This window comes from Crocodylus siamensis, chromosome 3 (assembly GCF_052110815.1).
Source record: "Crocodylus siamensis isolate JL-2025a chromosome 3, ASM5211081v1, whole genome shotgun sequence".
Classification (NCBI taxonomy): domain Eukaryota; kingdom Metazoa; phylum Chordata; order Crocodylia; family Crocodylidae; genus Crocodylus; species Crocodylus siamensis.
Genome location: NC_143397.1, coordinates 148,152,695 through 148,177,523, shown reverse-complemented (window position 1 = coordinate 148,177,523; position 24,829 = coordinate 148,152,695). Strand labels below are relative to the sequence as shown.

Genomic DNA, 24,829 nt, shown 5'->3' with positions numbered 1-24,829 from the left:
GCCAGGAGGCTTCCCTGGCTGACCAGAGAAATCCAGGGCAGACTAAGGGCCAAAAGGGGAGCACATAAAAAGTGGAAACAGGGAGAGATCACCAAAGAGGAATATACCTCTTCTGCTCGTGCTTGTAGGGAGGCAGTTAGACAGGCCAAAGCTACCATGGAGCTGAGGATGGCAACCCAAGTAAAAGACAATAAGAAATTGTTTTTTAGATGTATAGGGAGTAAAAGGAAGGCCCAGGGAGGAATAGGACCTCTGCTAAATGGGCAGAAACAATTGGTGACGGACAGAGGGGACAAGGCTGAACTCCTCAACGAGTTCTTCGCCTCAGTGTTCCTAAGCGAGAGGCATGACAAGTCTCTCACTGGGAGTGTAGGGAGGCAGCAGCAAGGCACCAGACTTCCATGCGTGGACCCTGAGGTGGTGCAGGGTCACTTGGAGGAACTGGGTGCCTTTAAGTCGGCAGGCCCGGATGAGCTCCATCCGAGGGTACTGAAGGCACTGGCCGACATCATTGCAGAGCCACTGGCGGGAATATTTGAACGCTCGTGGCGCACGGGTCAAGTCCCGGAGGACTGGAAAAGGGCCAATGTGGTTCCCATTTTCAAGAAGGGGAGGAAGGAGGACCCGGGCAACTATAGGCCAGTTAGTCTCACCTCCATCCTTGGCAAAGTCTTTGAAAAAATTATCAAGGCTCACATTTGTGAGAGCCCGGCAGGGCAAGTTATGCTGAGGGGAAACCAGCATGGGTTCGTGGCAGGCAGATCGTGCCTGACCAATCTAGTTTCTTTTTATGACCAGGTTACAAAATGCCTCGACGCAGGAGGAGGGGTGGATGTCGTATACTCGGACTTCAGGAAGGCCTTTGATACGGTATCCCACCCCATACTGGTGAACAAGTTAAGGGGCTGTGACTTGGATGACTGCACAGTCCGGTGGGTGGAGAATTGGCTGGAGGGTCGCACCCAGAGAGTCGTGGTGGATGGGTCGGTTTCGACCTGGAGGGGTGTGGGCAGTGGGGTCCCGCAGGGCTCGGTCCTTGGACCGATACTCTTTAATGTCTTCATCAGCGACTTGGATGAGGGAGTGAAATGTACTCTGTCCAAGTTTGCAGATGACACTAAGCTATGGGGCGAAGTGGACACGCCGGAGGGCAGGGAGCAGCTGCAAGCAGACCTGGACAGGTTAGACAAGTGGGCAGAAAACAACAGAATGCAGTTCAACAAGGAGAAATGCAAAGTGCTGCATCTAGGGAGGAAAAATGTCCAGCACACCTACAGCCTAGGAAATGACCTGCTGGGTGGCACGGAAGTGGAAAGGGATATTGGAGTCCTAGTGGACTCCAAGATGAACATGAGTCGGCAGTATGACGAAACCATCAGAAAAGCCAACGACACTTTATCGTGCATCAGCAGATGCATGACAAATAGGTCCAAGGAGGTGATACTTCCCCTCTATCGGGCGCTGGTCAGACCGCAGCTGGAGTACTGCGTGCAATTCTGGGCGCCGCACTTCATGAAGGATGCGGATAATCTGGAGAGGGTCCAGAGAAGGGCCACTCGTATGGTTAAGGGCCTGCAGGCCAAGCCCTACGAGGAGAGACTAGAGAAACTGGACCTTTTCAGCCTCCGCAAGAGAAGGTTGAGAGGCGACCTGGTGGCTGCCTATAAGTTCATCAGGGGGGCACAGAAGGGAATTGGTGAGTATTTATTCACCAAGGCGCCCCCGGGGGTTACAAGAAATAATGGCCACAAGCTAGAAGAGAGCAGATTTAGATTGGATATTAGGAGGAACTTCTTCACAGTTCGAGTGGCCAAGGTCTGGAACGGGCTCCCAAGGGAGGTGGTGCTCTCCCCTACCCTGGGGGTCTTCAAGCGAAGGCTAGATGTGTATCTAGCTGGGGTAATGTAGGTCCAGCACTCTTTCCTGCTTATGCAGGGGGTCGGACTCGATGATCTATTGAGGTCCCTTCCGACCCTAGCATCTATGAATCTATGGTACTCTGGTGTGGTGCCAGAGGACTGGAAGAGGGCCAATGTGGTTCCCATCTTCAAAAAAGGGAGGAAAGAGGACCTGGGAAACTATAGGCCAGTTAGTCTTACCTCAATCCTGGGTAAGGTTTTTGAGAGAACTATTCTGGCACATGTTCACGAGGGGCCAGTGGGGGAGATTATGCTTAGGGTCTCTCACCCCGTTCTCATTAAGAAACTAGGGGACTGTGGTGTCAACACCCACACAGTCAATTGGGTCGCCAACTGGCTGGAGGGCCGCACCCAGAGAGTGGTAGTGGATGGGTCATTGTTGATCTGGAGGGATGTGGGCAGTGGGGTCCCCCAGGGCTCAGTCCTCAGGCCCGCACTGTTCAACATCTTCATCAGCAACTTGGACAAGGAGGTGAAAAGCACCTTGTTCAAATTCACAGGTGACACTAAGATGTGGGGAGAAGTGGCATGCTAGAAAGGAGGGACAGGCTGCAATTGGATCTAGACAGGTTGCAGGGGTGGGCAGATGAGAATAAGATGGGATTCAATACTGACAAGTGCAGGATACTGCACCTGGGGAGAAAGAACCAGCAGCATACCTACAGGCTGGGGAACTCCCTTCTCATCAGCACAGAGGCAGAAAAGGATCTTGGAGTCATCATTGACCCCAAGATGAATGTGGGCCGGCAGTGTGGGGATACAGTCAGGAAGGCCAACCATACCTTGCTATGCATCCACAGATGCATCTCAAGCAGGTCCAGGGAGGTGATACTCCCCCTCTATGCAGCACTGGTCAGGCTGCAGCTGGAGTACTGCGTCCAGTTCTGGGCGCCACACTTCAAGAGGGATGTGGACAACATGGAGAGGGTCCAGAGGAGGGCCACTTGCATGATCAGGGGGCAGCAGGGCAGGCCCTACGAGGAGAGGCTACGGGACCTGAACCTGTTCAGCCTGCACAAGAGAAGGCTGATGGGGGATCTAGTGGCCTGTTACAAACTAGTCAGAGGGGACTAGCAGGCATTGGGGGAGTTCCTGTTCTCCCAAGCACTACCAGGAGTGACTAGAAATAACGGTCACAAGCTGGCAGAGGGTAAATTCAGGCTAGATATCAGGAGGCACTACTTCACTGTCAGGGCAGCTAGGATCTGGAACCAACTTCCAAGTGAAGTGCTGTGGCTCCTACCCTGGGGGTCTTTAAGAGAAGGCTAGATATACACCTTGCTGGCGTCTTTTGACTCCAGTACTCTTTCCTACCATGGCAGGAGGTTGGACTTGATGATCTGCTCAGGTCCCTTCCGACCCTATCAACTATGAAACTATGAAATTGTGCTTCCAGGTGCAGAGTCTGGGAGCTGACCTTGCCCATGAAGACTGAGGTGAAGAAGGTGTTGAGAACTTCAGCCTTTTCTCCATCCTCTGTCATTAGGTTGCCTCCTCCATTCATTAAGGGACTCACACTTTCCCGGATCCTCCTTTTGCTACCAACATACTTGTAGAAACCCTTCTTGTTACCCTTCATATGCTTTCCTAGCTTCAACTCCAGTTGCACTTTGGTCTTCCTGACTTCATCCCTGCATGCCCAAGCAATGCTCTTATAATTCATCCCTAGTTATTTGTCCAAGTTTCCACTTCTTATAAGCTTCCTGCCTGTGATTTAGTTTACTGAAGTGTTCCCTCCTAAGCCAAGCTGGTCTTCTGCCATACTTGCTAGTCTTCCTGCACATTGGGATGGACTGCTCCTGCACCCTCAGTAAGGCTTCTTTAAAGTACAGCCATCTCTCCTGATGTAACCAGGCTGATACATTTCTGTATAAAGAAACTGTTCCTTGATACTATGGCCCTGTTTTTATGCTTCCGTATTTGCAAATGCACCTCACTAACCAACTGCTACATCCCAGATCTACCATTAGGGGGTGCTGCATATTTCAAAGCAAGAAGAACTGGGAGAAGGTGAAATTCTGGAAATAGATTCAGATGTGTGATATTCCTGGAATTTTTAGGGACAAAGCAATTTTAGGGTGAATTGTCCCAAAAGAAAGAAGAATCCCATTTCTAGAAATAATAAGGTTTTACTTAGGATGGAAAACTATGACTTATAGTCTGAGGAATACATTTGTTTCAGGTTATTATTAATTGGAATAGCTTAAACTTGAGTGTTCATTGTGCCAGGTGGTATACAGGCAAATGATGGTCAGACAGAGCATCTGACATACAGAACTGAATAACCCTAAAGTCTGAATGCTCTGGAAGGTGTAGCATTCACGTTTGATTCTGGGAACCAGCTGCCTCCACCACCCTCCAAGACCAATTCTGCTACCCTGCCTTCTGCCCTTGGCAAAACATTGTGAACCCTCTACAACGGCTGCTCCACTGATGATCCTATTTCTGTGGCTGCATGTTGCAAAACATATTTGCTAGCACACTAGATCTGCTTGAAGCCTTCTGCTTTCCTTCCCTGCTCAGCACTGATGGCATTTCATGCAGTACAGGGCTCCTCTGTGGGTTTCTGATGCCAGTGTACAAGGAGATGCTGCAGCTGTGCAGGGTTGGGGTGCCTCACTTTTCCCTGCCAGGGGAGTGTAGGCAGGGCCTTGCCAGGAAGGTGCAGGGAACCAATGGGTGGTGCAGTTGAGACTTGGTATGCAGCACGGGAGCAGCAGCAGCAGCATCTGGCCAAGGTGTGTGCAGGGTCAGGTGGCACTAGCCCATGCTCCTGATCACTGGTGCCTTTGCTATCCTGGGGGCACCAGGCTCTGTGGAGCCACCTGCAGCCAAGCAGGACAGGGGTGGGCCATGCCTTCATAGCACTTGGGGGGGATCCTGGGGAACCAGAGTGGGGAGCATGATACACCCAGTTCTTTCCTCTCATCCTGGGGGAAGGATTCTGACAACAGATTCTGGTGCTGCCTACATGCATGTGTCTGGCTTTGGGATGAGAACCAATGCTGCACTACCAGGACCCTGTTGGCTGATTCCTTGTATTGTCTTCTTGCAAATGTAACTGGGTGGAGGTAAGTATGTATGATCCTACTGCAGCCCAGCCTTGACTTCCACACTGGGATGTCAGAGCCTGTCCTGGATGAGGATGTTTCTGTCTGCAAACTCCACTCTCTTCTGTGAATGCTGTTTTGCCCCCAAGACTAAATGCAGACATTAAAAAACACCCCAGGCTGAATCAATTCAATCTTTGCACATTAGTCCAAATGCATAGATTGAATCAAAAAACAAGTGAACAGACATTCACTTTTGAAACCAGAAAGGCAGTCAGACCCTTGCAGTGGCCCACACCAGTAGCTGGGGGGAGATAGAGCATGCTGTCTAGCTTGCCTGAAGGCATGGAAATGCAGCCTAGCAGGGCTTATCCTTGATTGACTGCCTAGCACATGCCCCCAAACTCTTGCGCTTCTTCTCCCCATCCCTGCCCCTCAGGGTGGGCAGTCCTTCTAGCCTGAGGCTGGCTGGGCCCCCCAGCCTCAGAAGGCATTTCCTACCCCTAGCAGGGTCCCCCCAGCCCAGCCCTGGTACAGAGAAGGGCTTCCCCCTAGTTGTTACCCAATTTAATATTAGACTTTAGGGTGTGGGACCCACCCCTCCATCCACCAAATCCCCAACTGGGAGCTGCCCTGTGCACATAGGGGGCATGGGGTGATGGGGGAAAGCCCGAAGTGGGGAATTTACTTCCCATTGCTGCCTAGAGCTGGGAGCAGTTTCCTTAGCCATGCTTCCACCCCAATCCCGGCTTGGGATTGAATCAGGAAGGGGTTTGGAATAGAAGTTCCATAAACCAATTTGACCTAAATTTGTTAAGTCTGATACTACATCCAATCAGGTTTATCTTAAACGGGTTTCAGACATTTTGAAAGCAGTTTATGTGCACTGAACTTCTGTTCTGTTAGATTTAAACCAGTTTCTGATCACACAAGCTGGTTTATGCACAACTTCTGTCCCTAGCTTAAGTCGCCCCATCTATCACTTTTGCACCGTGGCATCTCACTTGAACTGGGTTATCCACGAGTCTCAGGAAAGAGCCTTATACTTGATAGGTGCCAACAATGGGAACGTGAGAGAGAGAGTTATGGACTTCTTAAGGAAACAGCGTTAATGGTGAGTCTTTCAATTCTGATTCAAACCAGTTCTGGAATTTAGAAGACACAGAATGCAATGAGCTGCATGTAAGCTTTCTACCAATAAACTGCCCGTCTGGTGCCTACTTTTTGCCTTGATCTTTGCACCATTCAGATTTTAGCCATGTGGGGAACTGGAGTGACTAGAAACCAGGCTTCAGTAAGTACATGCTCTGTTGCATCTAAATATTTCCAGTAGTGCCCAATCAGGTTGACTCATCTTCATGACGTTCTCCCAGCCATGACTGACAGGCTGGGCTACTGCTACATGGCCTTGTCTACAGTAGGCAGCCTTTTAATCTCTCACTCCTGTGCTACTAGCCACATGGCTGCATATAGCAACAGGGAAAGCACTTGGGTAGATGCGTCTCAGGCAAGGATTGCTATTTTTAATCACATCACGTACATTTGCTTGCAATGGGCCTAGGGTGAGGTTTGGGATAATTTGCACACACAGAGAAAGCCAGTGCTCGGCTGTAATCAAGAGCAGGCACCACGTTAATAGCATCAATTTTCAATTAATCAAGTTAAGGGGCTTCTGCCAGGTTACTATATACTTAAATTAGGTTTACACTTACTGAAACCAGGTCAACTTGCACTGATACAGGTCTACATTAAGCTGAACTGTTTTAAGCAAGCATTAAACCCATTTAAGCTCACCCACAGGAGACTAGGCCTGCCTTAATTAAGAAGGTAATTGTAAGGAGCCTGAAACTGCAGTCAGTTTCTCCTGTATTCTGTTGTCTACTACAAGTTACAGGGTTTCATCGTCAAGATGCCTGTCATGCCAACTCACCTACACATGCTACACATTCTGGTTTTTCCTTTTCTGAGTGCACCATCTTACATCTTAGAATCAAAACCAGAAAAAAAGTCACGAGCCAGGAAAAAAAAAAGCAACATGGTCAAATCACTTGCTATTATGATCATAATCTTTCCATTTCGACTTATTCCAATTCCACAACCAAGGTGAAGTATTCCTATAGTTTGACATTAAATATCAAAAGGTGCACATATAAAAGGGAAAACCTGTACAAGGGAGTGACAAACCAGCAAGGCGGCTTCTAGTCTCAGACTTTATACAGGTACACAGTGACTTCTGGCCAGCAATTTTTATTTAGATCTTAATATTAAAAGTCTTCTAAAAATGATTGTACTTTCACATTTGCAGCTTAGAGACTTTGAGGATGTGTGTTCTAGCAACACATATAAGAAGAAAGTGGACTTGAGTGTATAACTGCTAAGCCACCTTTAAGCAAGATGGTGGTGGGAAACAGGGGAGAACCAGGGCTGTGGTCTCAGCAGCAGCTGAGAGCACAGTCCTGGCTCTCCCCATCTTCTGCCACCAGGCTGTGGGAAGCTGATCACAGTGCAAGGGAAGGGAAATGAGCCCAGGCACTGCCATCAGGCTGAGGATGGGAAGTCAGCCCAGCTGGGCTGAGTTCCTTTCCCCAGCCTGATGGTGGGTGAAACCGCGAGGCTATTTCAACTCTAAATGAAATTCGAAACAAAACACTGTTCTGTCCAGACCGCGAAACTGAAGTTGAAATGGAACAATGCTGTTTCGCACAGCCCTAGTAGCTGCTGTCATCTTCTTATTGTGGGCAGTCTGCTGTGTTGAAACTGTATCAGTAGTCACAACTCTTGTCAGATCAATGCTAGAAACAGTGTTCAAAATAATGCTTTCCTTTTTACTGCAAAGTAATTTTACAAACCTTTCCAGCTATAAACTTTTTATTTTCAAAATGGAATACACATTAACTTCTATAATTTAAAAACAGCTGCAATAAATCAATTGCTTGAACTGTAAAAGTCTTCATCATACGTAGTCTTACAATATAGCTATAATTAAAACCTGTGCTTTCCCCCAATGAAGCAAGAAAAAGGACTCAAGTCCAATTTAAATTAAACTACTTTCTGCCAACTTAACTTTTCTGACTTTGTCATATTATTTAGCAGAATAACTTTTAAACTAGGGAAATGCTTCTAACTTATGCTTGGCTTGGAATGCAACTGCTTCCTTTCCACAACTTAATGAAGGGCACTTGAAATCTGAAAGTTTATCTCCTCTCTCGCAACTATACAAGTTGGTCCAGCAACAGATACGGTCACTTCACAGGTCTTCTCTCTTCAGATAATTGAAAATTTTATTTTATAAAATAATTGAGTTCAAGCATAAAAATGAAAGTAAGGTATATTTTATTTTCATTTGCAACATACTCTTATACTGGATTCACAATTTCAATCAGTATTTATGAGCTTGTGAAGATGTGTTACTTAAATACCGCTTTATTATACAAAATAAAGAATGCAGTCTGGTCATAAATTTGGCGTCCAAAAGGCGATTGATTGTCTGGCAGCCTTGAAGACAGAGTCATTTTTCATGACAGGTCTGGCATGGGCACCAGAAAACTAAGCTTTCCTACACTTTCCCGACACCAAGTCTGAATTGAAAGGTTCACCTTATTGTCATTCTCTTTGGGCACAAAAAGTGTCAGATCAGTCTTCAGCTGTTGGGGAGAGTAGTCAAGGGCTGAAGGACTACAATCAGCTGAAAGTTAGTGCCAACTTTAATGGCAGTTTTCTGACATGGACACAAGTCCATTAATTATGGAACTCAGACCAACCCATTTAATATAGGCCATCTAACAGCCTACAGTGATATCTAAAACTAGAAGAGTAATTCACTACAGAATATTACGGCAAACCTTTCTTTTTTAGAGATCATTTCCTTATATTAAGAGCCCAGATACTTTGTATGTCTGCCTTGTGCTATTAACTTTCCAGTTGCCTTGTTTGTTAAATCCACGCTGGCAAATGCAATGCTTCTTCCTTGCTTCAAAACCTGAGCAGTTATCAGTACCTCTTCTCCCATCTTAGCAGCTGACATGTATCTTGAATGAGAGAGAGAATGAACAGGTAAGAGTTTATGCATAGCATGTCAAATATTGGAAAACTTAAAAAAACCAAAACCAAAAACATACTACAGTGAGCTACCCCTCAGACAATTTCTATACCCAGATTCCCACATTTCTAAATGTAACATGGGTTGGCAGGGTTCCTGCCTGGCCTATTGTGGAAAGCAGCTTACCATCAATACCTTAGTTTTGTGATAAACCAAAGACAGGGAAGAACCCAGACTTTCCTGTCTTTACATAACAATCCATTTTGGAGCCAAAACATAACGTCTCAAAACAATACACTGAAAGGTCACTGCCTAATGCCATTCTACTCCAGTATCCCCCCTGAGGCTTATATAAGCCACAATGCCATCGAAGCAAAAGCTCCCAAAAGCTTGTGTATGTTTAGAGCTGAGAGCTTCAACTAGAAGGAGGCTATGAAATTGCTAAAACTCTGATGAATAGTTGTCTCCCACTTTGATGAGAAAAGCAGTACTTGAATGTAGGGAGCTTTTCTCAACTTCCTTGATTTTTCTGTTCTTCACATTAGGCAGCTTCATGCAACATCCATGCCAGAGCTGGAACAAGATGAGCCCAGGCTAACCCCTTCCACTTTTTCAACTATTTGAATGTTACTTCTTGTTTTCAAGATCTACAATCTCGTAAGTAAAAAGCCTGCAGAATCAGGACTCCGTCACAAAAGCCAAGGCATAAACAAAACACATAGTTAAAAGACTAACTCAAACTAGTACCTCCGTTACCCAAGGTGATGCCCAAATAAGATCTCCACCGAGTTCAGTAAAACTAAGTGTTTCAGAGCCAACCTATTGTAATGCATCTCCCCAGGGCTGCGTAGATCACAAGAGAGAAACTGAGCAGTCCATTTGTGAAAGGCAACTAGGGAGAAACCTTAACACCTTATAACAAGCATGCTCAATACATACGTTATGTTCATGTCCACGCTGACCCCTGGAGCTCCTCTTTCTGTGTACAGCAGTGCTGTTGTTGACACAACATCTACCAGGGTGGCGGTCAAGCCTCCATGCAGCGTGCCAGCTCTGTTTGTGTGCTGCTCCTCAACTTTCATTTCACATACAACCTTCCCAGGAGTTGCAGAAAGAAGCTTCATCTGAAACCGAACAGAGGAACATAATCCTGTTACTTCAAGAGCTCAGCATATTGATAATCATCATGCCTCTTCCCAGAGAAAAGATCAAGTTGAAAGACAGTCCAGAAACTGAAATAATTTTTCATGAGAGATGAAAACATAACAATGAAAAAGGACCAACCCAGATATTTCTGTAAAATCGTGACTGGAGATTTTATACATAATATAAATTCCTCTAGGACGTTACTGTAACAAGTGTTCATATTGTCCATTTAACAACACTTCAGTGGTCCTCTAGGACTGCTAATAATTGTTATGAAGGGGCATACTTCAGTTAAGTGGCCTTTACATCTTGAATAAGGCTAACAGAGACTCCATCTAATGGCCTGATTTGATTTACCCATCTGTTATAATTGTATAGTCAAACCTGGTAGCTCACAAAACAGAAAGGAGGATTTTGAAAGGAGTATGAGAACGATTAGTTTGACATGCTCAGGACTTGTACATGGGTAACTTACCAGCAGTCATACCTCTATCTCCTTGTATTCACAGTTATCCAGAATAAGCAGTCATACCAGTTATATGGATGTTCTTACTCCTGACTGTTTTTGTCCATGCAAGGCACATCTACACAAGATGCTAAATGCACAGTAGACTAATTCTACTGCACACGTGTCATAGCCAAAGCCGTGCTAATGCTTTTGCTAGTAGAATTAGCCTACTCCGCATTAGCGTCACTAAAAAGGCATGTGCTGGTGCTACTGTGCTGTAGTGCCAGTTACTGCACATTGAGTTAGTACAGTACCTGTTATTACAGGTATTAAACTTAATACACAGTAACTATGCCACATTAATGCACATGTAGACGTGCCAACAGAAAATTATACTAACTGGGTTGATCAGTGATAAATTTCCTGTTGTAAGTGGGCCCCAAGAAGCTACCTCACTGACACAAAACAACTGTTGTTAAGTTTCCTTGTTTAGAAACCTGCCTTACTAATTAACTGCTACATCCCAGTAGCAACAGGTGTTGCATAATTCAAAGCGAATCAAAGTGACTCAGGGTTCTCCACAAAACTGGAAGAAGCAAAGATTTTGTAAATACATTCAGATTTGCAATATTATTTTAAATGCTACATCAACTTTAGGAAAAATCATCACAAAATAAAGATAGTAATATTAAGAAACCCTTCATGAAATAACTTGTTTCACCTCTAGAAGTAATAAGGTTTTACTTAGGACAAAAAAAGTTGACTTGTTTTTTAAGGAATACATTTATTTTGGTTCACTGCTAAATATCAGCACTTCAAGTTTAATGTCTGTTGTATCAAATCCATAATTGCATATGGTTTCAGATAGGAAGGCCTCATTTACCTTGTATGCCAGTAGCTTGAACTGAAACATTTGCAGTTGTCATGTGCATCTTGAGTGTTTTATTAAATAAAACAACATTTTAAAAAATATTTCATCCAGAAACATTTCATCCAGAAACAGCTAATTGCAAGATGCTTGTCAAGTGCTTCAGTGCTCAGACAGAAGTGACATTTCTCAAGTCTCTGCAAGTTTCTGACTTGGAAAGGAAAAATCCAGTTGGAGCTGAGAGTAGCGAGACATTTCATCTATCCTCTTTATATAGAAAAGTTAAACTACCACATGGAAAAAGGAGGTACAGACTTTAAGGCGACTATTCTAAAACTATATAGAGGTTTGTGTAGTTCATTGTTAGGTCTGTTGGACACAAGAGACATATGGCTTAGGGATAATGATGTCAAGTCTTGCTTTTGGAGCAGCAAGTAACATGTAAGGACCTTCTAAAAATGCATCAGATTATACAACCACCAAGGAAGAGGCTCATAATTAGGCTTTCTATGGAGCCCCAATCATGGAGTCTTCTTTTTATAAATGTTCGCTTTTCAGTCCAAACTAGCTGCGTTAATTCTACCATCTCTCCTCTATTCAAAACCATTGCATCAACTTAACATCAGGCTAAAGCCAGATTTCCGGTACAATTCTACATTGATGCAAGGTCTAGCCTCAGAGCATTCACAGAAAAGCTTATTTCTACAGTATTGCAAAATATTTTGCATGTTCAAAACGGCAGATCTAGTTGCTGCAGTCTTAAATTTTATATTGATCACCCACTTTGGCATGTTAACAACTTCTTTGCATTACATTTGAGCTACACAGAGTTCTGGTTATATCAGATGTTGTCCATATACTTTTCTACTTTCAGTCAGATTATGAAGCAGGGAGTAAACCGCTGCTATAAAGTTCCTTTTTAGGAAACAAGCATTTTAAGTACTGCATAACATCATTCTGAATTTTCTTCTAAGCCTGTGCAATGTGTTCATGAGGACATTAGAAACATAGGACTGAATGTGGACCTTCCAGAGCAATCATTTCAATCTCCCCAGCGGGGTAGACTTCAGGAAACCAGTCTACAAAAATCTTCCATTCTGCTTAGAGTTCTGCCAACAGTGTCCTTGACCTTTCTGAATCAGAATGACATTTGTCATTTCCACCACTCTCACTGGGTCCTTAACAGTATCTGGCTCTCTTTTTCCCCATGGGTCCTTTTACTTCTTTTCCTTACTACTTATCTTTCTGTATTCTGTGCAGTCAAGCTTAGCTGGCCATTATTGCTTCTTCTGCAACAAGGCTTTTATCCCAGAGAAAGACACTGCCTTGCATAGCCTGATGCTGGTGCAAGCTGCCCCATGTTCTGTGTCCTTGCTTTTCAACCAGCAAGGTTGCAAATAAAAAGATGTCTATACCATCTCCAGACTGCAGTAGTGTGACACATCTACTCCATCCTTGCTAAACTACAAAATAGATGCCATATAAACTTCTTGCAGTGGCACTGGCCATGTGCCATTAAGCACACCCAGAGAGAAAGTTTACCTGTCTGTACCTAGTACAGCTCTTAGGTTGGAGACTAAAGAGCACAGCATGGCACCTTCACACTTGCTAGCGTAGTCCAGAGATGCTACAGACACAGTCTAAACATCAATAGCAGAGACAGAAACTGCATTTTCTCTCTTTGCTCTTCTTTCCTATTACAGTACCTTGTGCAAGCAAAGAAAAGCAGGATCAGACAAAAGCAACCCCCACCCAACCCAAGTTTCTGCCCTGCCCAAGAACAGTTGTTACAAAGTTTAATGTCCTCTACCCAATTAGGAACAAAGGGCGCTACATACCTGCCAAATGCCTACTCCAATGCATGTTAGCACATTGCAGAGCAGATTTGGTGAGTGTTTACAGACATGCTCTGGTGGGTGGGGTGCTCTAATTACCGCAACTGGGACAGCTGCACCGTTAAAAGTGCTCAGAGTGTCACATGAATCACCATCCTTGTGCTGAGAAATGGCTGTGAGGTGCTTTGAACTAAAGCTCATCAAGCCAGCTTTACATCACCCTGCTGCCATTTTTCAGAGTGGGGGTGCTGATTCACATGACACTGGAGTCTGCTGGACTGCAGGAATTACCACACTCCAGCAGACTCGATTAACAGAGTCTGCTCCAATGCGCTTTAAATACAGTGCATTGGAGCAGCCTCTTTACAAGTGTATAGGAACCCAATGAATGCAGTCCCCTGGAGGGTGCTAATTAGAGGTTAGTTGTCTGTGTGGCACTACCACTGGCAAGTATCTTACCTCCCAGACCCTTCCGCCTGCGGCTTCAGATACTCCCAAATCCGTGGCAAGCCTAATACATGTAAGTCCCAAGCCTGGAAGCCTTGGAGCTCAGATGCCTCCTAGTCCCACTTGCCCCCAGCCAAAAGCCAGAAGGGAGAGCCTGAGTGCAATCCCCCATTACTACCAACTGTGTAGCCGAGAACATGGCATTTGGAGGCAACTGTAGACTGCGGCAGGTCACCCTGCCCGCAGGACAAGGGACAGGCCTTCACCCTCTAACTACATGCAGCAGGTCACTCAAGGTCAAGAAGGAGGGGGATCTCCGGCCAAATGAGCAAAACCACCCGAGCCGACAAGCACTTGGTGGCATCTCCCCTGCAGGGCTCTACCTTATCCAGCACGCGATCAAAGCCGGGGGAGTCGAGCAGGCTTTTCATCACCTCCCGCAGAGACTGCAGCGTGAGGGAGCCCATGGGGCTGCCAGGGCGGGGAGGCCCGGCTGCCTCGGCCTCGCGGGGATAGGAGAGGACCAGCGCGCAGCTGCATGGTTTGTGACGTCAGCGCGCCGGCCCGTTACAGTCGCCGAACTTCCGCCTCTTCGCATACCTTTGTGACGTCACAGACGGAGGCAGGGTTGGAAACGCTCCAGCCTTCCGTTTCAGGCTTCCAGCCTATGAGCGCTGCGCATGCGCACCCGAGCCGGGGGTGCGAGGAGTGGGAAAGCGCGGGGGCGATGGAGGCAGCCGGGGCCGGGGGCGACCAGGGGCAGCCGCCGGCGGAAGATGCGCAGCCGGGGCAGGGCGCAGCGGAGCTGGCGCAGCGCAAGCAGCTGCTGTGCGCCCAGTTCTCCTGCATCACGGCCGCGGGGCCGGACGTGGCCGAGCGGTGCCTGGAGGAGCACGGCTGGGACCTGCAAGTAGGCGCTGCGCCGGCCCGCGGGAGAGCCTGCAGGTTCCACATCGGACCCCGGCGGGGCCGGACCTCCCACCGGCCGCCGCCGCCCGCCGCGACCCGCTGTCAAGAGCTGGCCTGGGCCGGGGGCCAGGAGGGAGGGCCCCGCTCGGTGAAGGGAGGCCCCAGTGTATCATGGGGAGGCCCCCAGCCTGTCAAGGGACCCTCCGCCGGCCCACCCCTAGCCAGGGCCAGATTCATGCATAGGCAAACGCCTAAGGCCCTAAGTGATGAAGAGGCCCAGTTGTACTTATTTTACATATTACGACGAGTGAAAAAAGTAATGCAACTATACAGGTTTCCCTTGCCAACCGCTGGGGTTAGGTTCCTGAAAGTTCCCATGGTTGGTGAGGCTTATGGGAAGAATGGCAGGCGGCGGGCTGATGCGCGGCCATGGAAACTGTGGTTACTCAAAACTGTATACCATGGGAGCTAAAAGGGTCTATGGCAGGGGTTATCAACTGGAGGTATTTGCACTCCTTAGGGTACTTGGGAAGGCCCCAGGGGGTACCCAGTGGCCGCGTGGATTAGTGGGGGCCATGCGCTGCCACCACTGTTGTGCTGCTGCCCAGCCCCCTGCTTGAAAACTGGTTGCCAGGGATCCCCCCCAGCTCCACATCCAGAAGCGGGTACTCGCCAGCAGTAAAAGGTTGAAACCCCCTGGATAGAAGATTAAGCATAGATACTCAAAACTGTGGTTGGCGAGGGAAACCTGTACAGTATTAAGTAGGGGCCCAGAAGTTTGTTTGCCTAGGGATGAATAAAGTTAATCTGGCCCTGTCCCCCGCCTGTGAAGGGAAGCCTCCAGTCTAAAAAAGTTGAGAACTGCGGCTTCAGAGACTAGCTGGTTCTGAGCAGCCCGAGCTTTGTCATCAGTTGCTAAGAGCAGTGCAGAGGGAAGGGGCACCAAATAGAAAGGAATCAAGTCATTTAGAGGCCAAAGCTGGGGCAAGGGGGAGGTGCCGCCCTGCCCTGCCTTCTGTCTGATTTCTGATGATGACCACAGCTAACTGCTTTCCCCCTTGCAGAGGGCGCTGGACTCCTTCTTTGAGCCACCAGTGCACGAGCGGGATGTGAGCGGGACACCTGACAATGGCGCCTGGTGAGGGACCATGTCCTATGTGGAAATGGAGCACAAGGGGGAAGGACTCTGAAGAGAGTAAACCTAAGCTGGGGCCAGGAGGTCCTTATTCCCAAAGAGATGGTGCTAGCACATGGGCAGTTATCTTGGGTCTGTACCTGAAAGCCTTGAGACTGTCTGGATATTTCTCAGGCTGAGTAGGTGTAAAAGCCTATGTCTGCTACAGCAGCTTGAGGGAGGGTGACAGGGAGGTCAGCCTGGGCTGTAACGCTCTTTTCCTGCATTTAACCTATATGCTATACCCGGCTTGTCTTCAAGGACTTTTGTATCTCAGTAGTGAGGCAAACAACTGTGTTTCACAGCCATGCTTATGTAATGTCATGCTCAGCTTGCCTGTAGTAGTTTGGCTTTCTGATATGGACAGGCTAGCTTAACGCTCTACACTCTCTTTGCTTGTGGGGTAACATCTTTAAATCATGTACACTGTTCCCATGGGTGTGAGGCTTGAGAAACTTAAGCAGATTTCCCGCCACCATCGTGTTAGTTCTGCTGATAGTAAGTAATGCCAGTGTAGACGGCACACTCGTGGCTAAAGGGGACCCAGCCCATGCTTGTGCTTCCAGCAGTGAAGTCGTAACACTGTAGGGAAATTTTAGGAACAAAGAACCTCAGTAAAGAATTGCCTCTGTCCTCTGATCTACTAAGCTTTCCTCCTAGTCATGGCTGTCATTCTGTTGTTAAGCATATAGCAATGTTCTCACATTATAATCCATTTAGCTTGTGTTGTATTATAGTATATTATAGCATCTAAAAATTAATTGTATCAGGGAAATTTGTGGAGATGCATTTTCCTCTAATATCCCTTTCTTATGTTCTTATTTGACTGTGTCTTGTTCAGGTTTGATCATAAGCGTGGTAGGGTAGGAATCTGATCTTGTTTCTTAGGCACACAGTACAGCAGTTGTGCCAGGTAATTTATCACTGTGTGAGTTGTAGAGAAGAAAATATTTGGTCAAAGGTCAAAAGTTTCTCTGTGTATGCAATCTACTGTGCTTTATCTATACGATTAAACATACAGGTGCTGTCATAGAATTTGTTCTAATCTAGGGGTGCTGTACTGCCAGAGCCATGTCATCTAGCTTATGGATCTCTTCCCAAGTCTGGAAATTTGGCAGTGGTAGACAGTGCTACTGCTCCCTCACTGCCAAATTTTGAAGCCCCGCATGGCCGAATTGGGGCTGTTCACCAGATCTGGCCTGTGGGGTGAAAAGGCTGGGTGCCTCTGGTCTAATTGTACCCATTTCACTTGGGATCTAGTTTGGCTGCAGCCCTCTTTGTCTTCAAAGGAACTTGAGTTTTAGTGCACACTTAAGTTCTAACCATTGCATAGTTCTACCTACACAAGCAAATTCAGGTCCTGCGAATGCATTCTGAACTTTGCCATGGTGAAGTATACTGGGTAGATTTAACACATGTAAGTGCAGTAAAGCTTTTACTTTTAGATGCAGCAAAGTCTGGGGGTGGTATTCCCAAAATAGTCTGGCACAATGCGTGTTTTAGACCAGGTGCATGCATACATCTGTGAAACATGCTCAAGCACTGTCAAACCAGTTTGGGTACCATGGTACCTCATGGCACATATACCTATGTACTGGTTACAGCTCTCTTTCTTTTGAATATTAAGTCTCCTCAATAAGCTTCTTGAGTATTAAACAGTGCCAAAAACTGAAGAGAAGTAAGACATGTGAGATAAGACAGTGTCTGTTGTTGGGCCAGCTTGGATAGTTGGGAGCAAGAGAAGACAGGCTTTCAGGTCTTGAAAAGAAGCAGTCACATTACAAGTTAAGTGTGAGCTAGAAGCATTGGTTTAGTTGGCTCTGCTAAGAAATTTAAGGAAGTTAGCAATGGTAAGCTGGTAGAAACCAACCTAACTTTAAAATCAGATTGGGGTCCTTTCTCTTGTGTCAGTGAGAAGAAGAAAAACATTAATCATAGCCATGTTTTAAGACTATATATATGATAGAGGCCTGTGCATTTCAATTGCTGGATTAATTGTAGCTGTTTTTAGATGAAAGATTGATTAAAGTTCTCTTCAGTTTTGAAAAAGTTTATAGTTAGACACATAGCTAAAATTATCTTGTGGTAAAAAGTGAGGCAGCAGCTGTGGCAAAAATACTCTGTGCGATATGAGCTATGTTAAACATTTTTTCTAGCATTGACCTGACGGCAGTTGTGACTACCGACAGTGCTGGGGTCAGCACAGCAGACTGCCTACAACAAGAAGATGACAGCAGCTTCTCTTTAATTACGTGGAACATTGATGGTTTACATCTAGAAAATCTCCAAGACAGAGCGAGAGGAGTCTGTTCTTATTTAGCATTGTAAGTGCTGTCATTAAAATTTGTTTAAGTGTTGGTAAGATAATAATCCTCAAAGTACCATTGCAGAAATACAGGATTACAGTATTTTTGAATGCATAATACTAAAGTGATGTGGGTAAAATGAAAATGTATGACTGGCTAGAAGTGGCTGTGAACCTATACAGTGTTGAAGCAAATGGGGAGTTGAGTGCTATCAGCCTCTTTTGCCAGACAGTTGCTGCAGCATATAAACTTTTCTTTAAATAAGTCACTTTGATATTTAATATCAGACTACAGTAATGCTTCACTTTGATTGTGGAATTGGAATAGGTCATACCGGAAGTAAATGCAAAGATTATGATCGTAATAGCAAGTGATTTGACCATGTTGTACACCTTGGTTTTTCTGGTTTATGGCTTTTTTATGGTTAGATTCCAAGACAAACCATAAAACAGGTCACTCAAGGAAAAAACCAACAGAAACTGCACTGTGTGTGCCAAGTGGTGAGTTGACTTGCATTCTGAAAATCTAAAACTTGAGAAGACGGTAGAATGCAGGAGAAATTGAGAAAGTCAATGACTTTTTTTTAATTAAGGTAGCAGCAGCCTCCTACACAAATGTGTGGTTGAGGGATCTTGGCTGGAAGTATTTAGATGGAGCAGAAATATGCTCTGAAGCCTGGTTTCCAGTCATTTTGCTTCCATTCTCCAAATGCATAAAATTTGAATGGGACAGTGGTGTTTGCAAGGTCAAGATGTGAAGGCAAAAGGCAGACCCTGGACAGGCAATTTATTATTATGATGCTATTTTTTTGCAGCTCCTTGTTCTCCTCTAACTGGTGGTGTGTTTACATACCGGGAAACATTGTAAAGCACCCTTGGCCATGGATGCTCTTTTTGTTTCAGGAAAGCTAAATAGTCTCATTCCAGTTTTACTTGCCCTAATGATATGAAACATTGTGCTTGCCTTCATTGTTAGACTGTCAACGTGTCTTGCTTTTACAGGTACAGTCCAGATGTGGTGTTTCTGCAAGAGGTTATTCCACCATACCTCTCCTATCTTCAGAAGAGAGCTGTTTCTTACACAGTTATTCCAGGTAAACATGCAAGGCTAATCATGGGGAGGAAAGGGATGTGGATACCTTATTTTCTGTGGTTTCTAGATTCCAGATTTACTAAAACTCTAATTTTAGTAAAAATTATAGATGAAAGACTCGTGGTTAATATGCCTTTCTCATAGGTGTTTCCTTTTGGAAAGACTAGTTTTAAGAAATCAATTTCCTAGGTATTTTGTGTACCTGAGAACAGCTATCTGTAAACTTTTAGTATTTCTTATCTTAACATAGCTCTAAAATATTCTTTTGGAAGTAACAGTTGGATGCAGTGCCTACAGCACTAAACTTTCTTCTCCCTGTTCCCCTTTAGGTAATGTAGATGGTTATTTTACTGCCATTCTGCTGAAAAACTCAAGAGTAAAATTAGTAAAACAAGAAATAATATCCTTTCCAACAACTTCCATGATGAGAAACCTATTAGTTGTGCATGTAAGTGTGTTCTTATGTATTATGAAGCAATTAATCATCTAATTTATGGACATATCTTTGTAAGGTTGCATATATAGGGTGTAACTTAAGGGAGACGCATTAAATAAGCAGCGAACATGAAAAGTAAGACAAATGTGACAAAATACATAGTATACATTAGTTTGCCCTATTATAATACCATCAGATATGTATCGCATCCTCGACCATAAACTGCTTTGCACTTGTCCCACCCTCAACAAGAGCAAAACAATGGAGTTTCTCACGATTTACAAAATCTAAACCAAAGAGCTAGGAAATTCCCATTCCACCTTCTCATTAACCTTTTCCCATACCAAGACTTTTTCTTTAACTGCTATTCAGCGGCAAGTGTCTTCTCCTACAGACTGTTTGATCCTTAAATGTTTTTGTGGTTAGTGTATGTATGTTCAGAGTAAAGTACTTAACTGGTGTACAACTGCTGTAAAACTCCAAAGTATACAAGATACAGGTTTCTCAGGATCTAAGATTCTTACTTGGGCCCTTTATTTTGATGGTTTATCACAGGGGTAGGCAATGGTTTTTGGCCAGAGTACTGAAAAAAACACAATGTCTACCTTGGAAGGTGCCGCAGTGCCAACATGCCCAGAGCAGCTGTTTCCAGCCTTGCAGCTGGCCCACAGAGCCCAGTCTGCTTGCAGCCTCCCAGCTGCCTGCTGGGAGCAGCCTGGGTTCTGTGGCTGGCAGCAGTTGCTTAGAGCCTGGGCTGGCAGTAGTGTGCCGAGCAAAATGGCCTTGCGTGCCATGCTTGGCACACGTGCTGGGGGTTGCTGACCCCTGGTCTGTCATGTCATATGACTCTCATACTTGTCAGAAGTTTATCTTGCACAGAGAGCGCACAGGATGAGGGAAATATAAGAGCTTGTTTTAGCTGTCTCAGACACCTGACCTCTGCATTTCCAGAGTTTATAATATTTGGTTTTCGTAAAATGCAGCCTAAGCTTTTCACTTTTCTTTTTGGGAAGCATGCATCTTTTATTTAACAAACTGATTTTTTTATTCTTCAACTTTATATTTACAATTTTTGGATCTTTCAGACAGTTCTAGATTTATCCAGGGGTTTCTGTAAAAATTCTACCTTAAGATAAAACATGCATGTTTGAAATATGGGCAGGTGTATTTCACTCTGGAGAAGATAAGGATGAAGTGCAGGGAAGGAAATACTACTTTAGCTTGTAACTAAAAGCTACATTTTGCCTTAACTGTGAGGTGGATGTCGTTGTTCTGTGGAATAAATAGCTGAAAAATATGTCCTCAAAATCAGTTTGGAAAAGGCTGGAGTTATTTTGTTCAGTAAAGATCTGAATGAGGGAATTCTTGGGAACTCAGCTGGATTTAGTATTGTTATGAACTGGAGTTTGGACTTGCTACTGAGGAGTACCTTCACTGAGCAGAGTACCTTCAAGAGCAGATCTAAAGAGGTCCAACATCAAGTTGTAAATTACTTCTCTCCTTTTCAATACGAGTGTTAATATGCAGAATTTCAGCCATTCAATATGTCAGTGCTTTGCATGTTGTCTTTGTCCTTTACCTTCTGCATACTCCTATAATGTACTGTGTTTGTTACTTGATTTCTCTAACAGGCGACTGTATCTGGTAATGACCTCTGTCTTATGACTTCCCATCTTGAGAGCACGAAAGACCATTCGGAAGAACGCATAAACCAACTGAAGCTAGTATTAAAGATGATGCAGGAGGCACCGGAGTCAAGCACTGTCATATTTGGAGGGGATACAAATCTGAGAGATTGTGAGGTGAATGCTTTTGAAGACTCTAGAATTATTGTAGTGATGTACCATGATAAATTCTTTTTTTTCCTCTTTCCTGCCTTAAGTTGCTTTATACATAATTTTGTTGCTTTTGACCTCACCTTTCAAAAGTATTCTGTATTTCTGAGTGCTTTGTGGTAGCATGGTTAACTTTGGGAACTGGAGCCTGATTTTTTCCCTTCCAACTCTTCTCCCAATCTGCTACTCCAGCTGGAATTAATGAGAGCAGAGCTCTGGAAAAGCAGGTCTTCTGTGTCTAAATTTGAGCTCTCAAAATGAGATGCTGCTTTTGAAATTTTAGCAGCTGCTGTTCCAAGTGAGAGAATTGAGTATTACAGTAGCAGTAACCCTGCATTCATTGTATAACCAAAGCTTCCTTTGAAATGAACAGAAAGGGTGGGTGGGTGTATATGCATGTAAAAGGAATACAGCATTGGATTAGTCACTTGAAAATGCAAAGTAGTTCCTTGTACTGTGTCTTGAACTGGGAAGCATGACAGGAGTTGGTCTGTGAAATCATTCATATTTCTGGAGTTCTTTGGGGACTATCACGTTTTTAAATAGAGTTCTGATACTCACAACTTTCATGCTTGGCGTTCTGCAGGAGAACAAATATTTACAGTGTAATACCCAAGTTCTATTCTTAACAAATAACTCCTAATACCTTTTTAACATAATACCATATTTTCTTGCATATAATGCACCTTTCTCCAAAAGCCAGCTGCTGGGATTAGGGCATACATTATAAGCAGGGAGATACAGTAACAACAGCTTCTGCTTCTGTTGGTGGCGGTTGAGAGGAGGAAGCAAAAATAAGCTGCACACTTGGTCCCCGAGCTGCAGACACTTTCTCTTTCCCTGTGGCAGAGGGTCTCAAGGGAAGATCTTTTTTTCTTCATTTTGTCTTTCAAAAACAAGGCATGTATCTTATTCAGGGGTGTGTTTTGTATTTGAGAAAATACAGTATATTAATGGAAATAATACTCTGCATTGTGTTTGTTCTCTTCAGGTTACTAAGATAGGTGGGTTACCTAACAACGTTCTTGACATCTGGGAGTTTCTGGGCAAACCTGCACACTGCCGTTATACGTGGGACTCAGGCTCCAATACCAACCTGGGTGTCTCATTCAAGTGTAAATTGCGGTTTGATCGCATATTCTTCCGTGCTGCAGCAGCAGCAGGAGGGCAGCTTATTCCACGAAGCTTGGACCTACTTGGATTAGAAAAATTAGACTGTGGCAAATTTCCTAGTGATCACTGGGGTCTTCTCTGCAATTTTGATGTGATACTATAAATATGCTTTTGTACAGAGGCGTATAATATATATTTTTTTAAATCGTAAGTCTCTGCAAAAAATATTCAAATTTTAGCTTAAGTAGGTTTTGTTTAGTTTGTAAATTTTAAGAAGTAGTACACGCTCTGAAAGTCTGCTAAATTATCTTAAACCCCAAACCCCCTTTGTTTCTCTTTGTCACTTTATTTGTTTACAAATAGTTAAGTGTAATGAGAGAGTATGGAGTATTACATGGAAGGCCTATTTTAAAAAGCAACAATATATTGTCTTAAAAAGGCGTACAAGCAGTAGAACAGTGCCTCATTAAAATGTCTCATGTTTTAGTCACCTTGTTGTGATGTTCTTTTAATAAATATTGATTTACAGTGTTTTTATAATGATACCTTTTTGTGTTGTTAACCACTAATGTTCTAATCAGTACGTTTTCTTTTTTTCATGAAGCCTTTTGTAGCAACTTTAAACTTTGACTTATATTTAAATGACCTGCCTTCCAGGATAACAGTGGAGCTATTAAAGAAATGAATAGATATGTAAACGTATCCTTTGAACTCTTTAGTTATAAGGCTTTAAAGAGATGCAGAACAAACTTAGGAACAGTATCACTGCTATTTGAGAAGAAATTAATGCAATCACAGTCTGGTGGGAGTTATGCTCTTTGTTTTTTAACTAGCTTGCTTTAGCTTGCCAACCTGGATGTAAGGGAGATGCGTATTTCAACTGGTTAGGGTAACTTCTGAAATCCCTTCAAGATTTCTTAGATTTCCTGGAATGCATTTTCTGAGTCTTCATACTGTATCCAGCCCACTGCTGCCTTATTTTCAATAGCAGAATGTTCTTAAATCTTACTGTATAAAGCTGGAGCAGCAGGTGTAACGAAATCTCCAAAGAAAGCAAACAGCATGCCTTTTTAAGGGCATGGTAATCGCATGAAGGGCATCATTTAAAAAAATATTGAGGCATTAATGGAAAGCCTGACTCCTAGTACTTGAATTTAAGGATTGTAGTTCAGACTGCAAAATATGGAGGATTTTGGCAGAAAGATCTTTTATTAAATCGATTTACATAAGGTCCGTCTAGCCCAGGCTAGTAGCCTGTCTCGCATGGTGGCAGAATATGAATGCTTGGGGGGAGGGTGAACAGGGCATGTCTATAATTTCTATCCTTCCACTCCTCTGCCAGTACAGCTTCCAACGTTTAGAGTTTAGGAACTTCTAGTTTAGAGGCAACACCTCTATCTGCCATGGTTTTTCCTCCATGAATTTGTCCAGTCCCCTTTTTGAATTTGTTTAAACTATCAGTCTTCACAACGTTTTGCGGCAAGGAATTTGACAAGTTAATTGCACATTGTGTGAAGAAACTTCTATTTGTTTGTTTTTAAACCTGCAACCTAATCATTTTCTTTTATGTTCCCTAGTTCTGGTATTGTAAGAGATTTAGTAAATAATAAACAGGGATCCTGGTTTTCTCTGATTAAAAAAACAAATCCCCAGCTTTTGATTTGAAAGAAATAACCCAAAATCCACATTTTTTCCATGATTAAAATGAAACACCATTAATACCTGAATCTAAATATTAGTGGTGTTTCATTTTAATCATGGAAAAATGTGGATTTTGGGTTGCTTCTTTAAAACTGAAAATTGGGTTTGTTTTTTTTAATAAGAGAAAACCAGAATCCCTGATGAGAAATCTTTTTGCTTTTCTGCACCTCTTAATATTTTTGTTAAATGCTCTGTTTCTGGTGCCTGGCGACCTAGTGCAGTCCACAGCCTTGAGCCAAGTGCATGGCTCCCTATATGGTTCTGAAGCCTGTAGCCTGCAAGGGGTGAGAGGCAGGGTCAGCAACTTGTAGCCCAGGAAAGACAAATAGGGCCAGGGAGCCCATGAAGGTCTCAACTGGCTTGGGAGCAGGGTCAGAGGTCCAGGAGAGGCCACAGCCAGAGACTGGCAGGGTCAGGGACCCACAGCCTAGAGGAGGATGGAGATTCATAGGTGTTAGGATTGGAAGGGACCTCAATAGATCATTGAGTTCAACCCCCTGCATAGACAGGG

At 44.3% G+C, this 24,829-nt stretch overlaps 2 protein-coding genes across 2 annotated transcripts; one reads left to right on the top strand and one right to left on the bottom strand.

Annotated features, from left to right (window-relative positions):
* Positions 1–8,285: 8,285 nt before the first annotated feature.
* LOC149868968 (acyl-coenzyme A thioesterase 13-like) lies at positions 8,286–14,308 on the bottom strand. Its single transcript, XM_090039491.1, has 3 exons — positions 14,136–14,308; positions 9,948–10,132; positions 8,286–8,997 (listed from the first exon to the last, which is right to left on the bottom strand). Exons 1-3 carry the CDS (start codon positions 14,217–14,219, stop codon positions 8,841–8,843), a joined length of 426 nt encoding a protein of 141 aa, XP_089895617.1. The 5' UTR covers positions 14,220–14,308; the 3' UTR covers positions 8,286–8,840.
* Positions 14,309–14,373: 65 nt separating this feature from the next.
* Positions 14,374–23,160, top strand: TDP2 (tyrosyl-DNA phosphodiesterase 2). Its single transcript, XM_090039490.1, has 7 exons — positions 14,374–14,662; positions 15,726–15,799; positions 17,992–18,159; positions 19,143–19,234; positions 19,563–19,681; positions 21,301–21,471; positions 22,496–23,160. Exons 1-7 carry the CDS (start codon positions 14,420–14,422, stop codon positions 22,778–22,780), a joined length of 1,152 nt encoding a protein of 383 aa, XP_089895616.1. The 5' UTR covers positions 14,374–14,419; the 3' UTR covers positions 22,781–23,160.
* The last annotated feature ends 1,669 nt before the right edge of the window (positions 23,161–24,829 follow it).

Coding starts and splice junctions, on each gene's coding strand:
- TDP2 (XM_090039490.1), top strand. CDS start 14,420: ATGAGCGCTGCGCATGCGCACCCGAGCCGGGGGTGCGAGGAGTGGGAA. Junction 18,160..19,142: donor GTCTGTTCTTATTTAGCATT/GTAAGTGCTGTC, acceptor TTGCTTTTACAG/GTACAGTCCAGATGTGGTGT. Junction 19,682..21,300: donor GAAACCTATTAGTTGTGCAT/GTAAGTGTGTTC, acceptor TTTCTCTAACAG/GCGACTGTATCTGGTAATGA.
- LOC149868968 (XM_090039491.1), bottom strand. CDS start 14,219: ATGGGCTCCCTCACGCTGCAGTCTCTGCGGGAGGTGATGAAAAGCCTG. Junction 10,133..14,135: donor TTGATCGCGTGCTGGATAAG/GTAGAGCCCTGC, acceptor GTTCGGTTTCAG/ATGAAGCTTCTTTCTGCAAC. Junction 8,998..9,947: donor AGCGTGGACATGAACATAAC/GTATGTATTGAG, acceptor CTCTCATTCAAG/ATACATGTCAGCTGCTAAGA.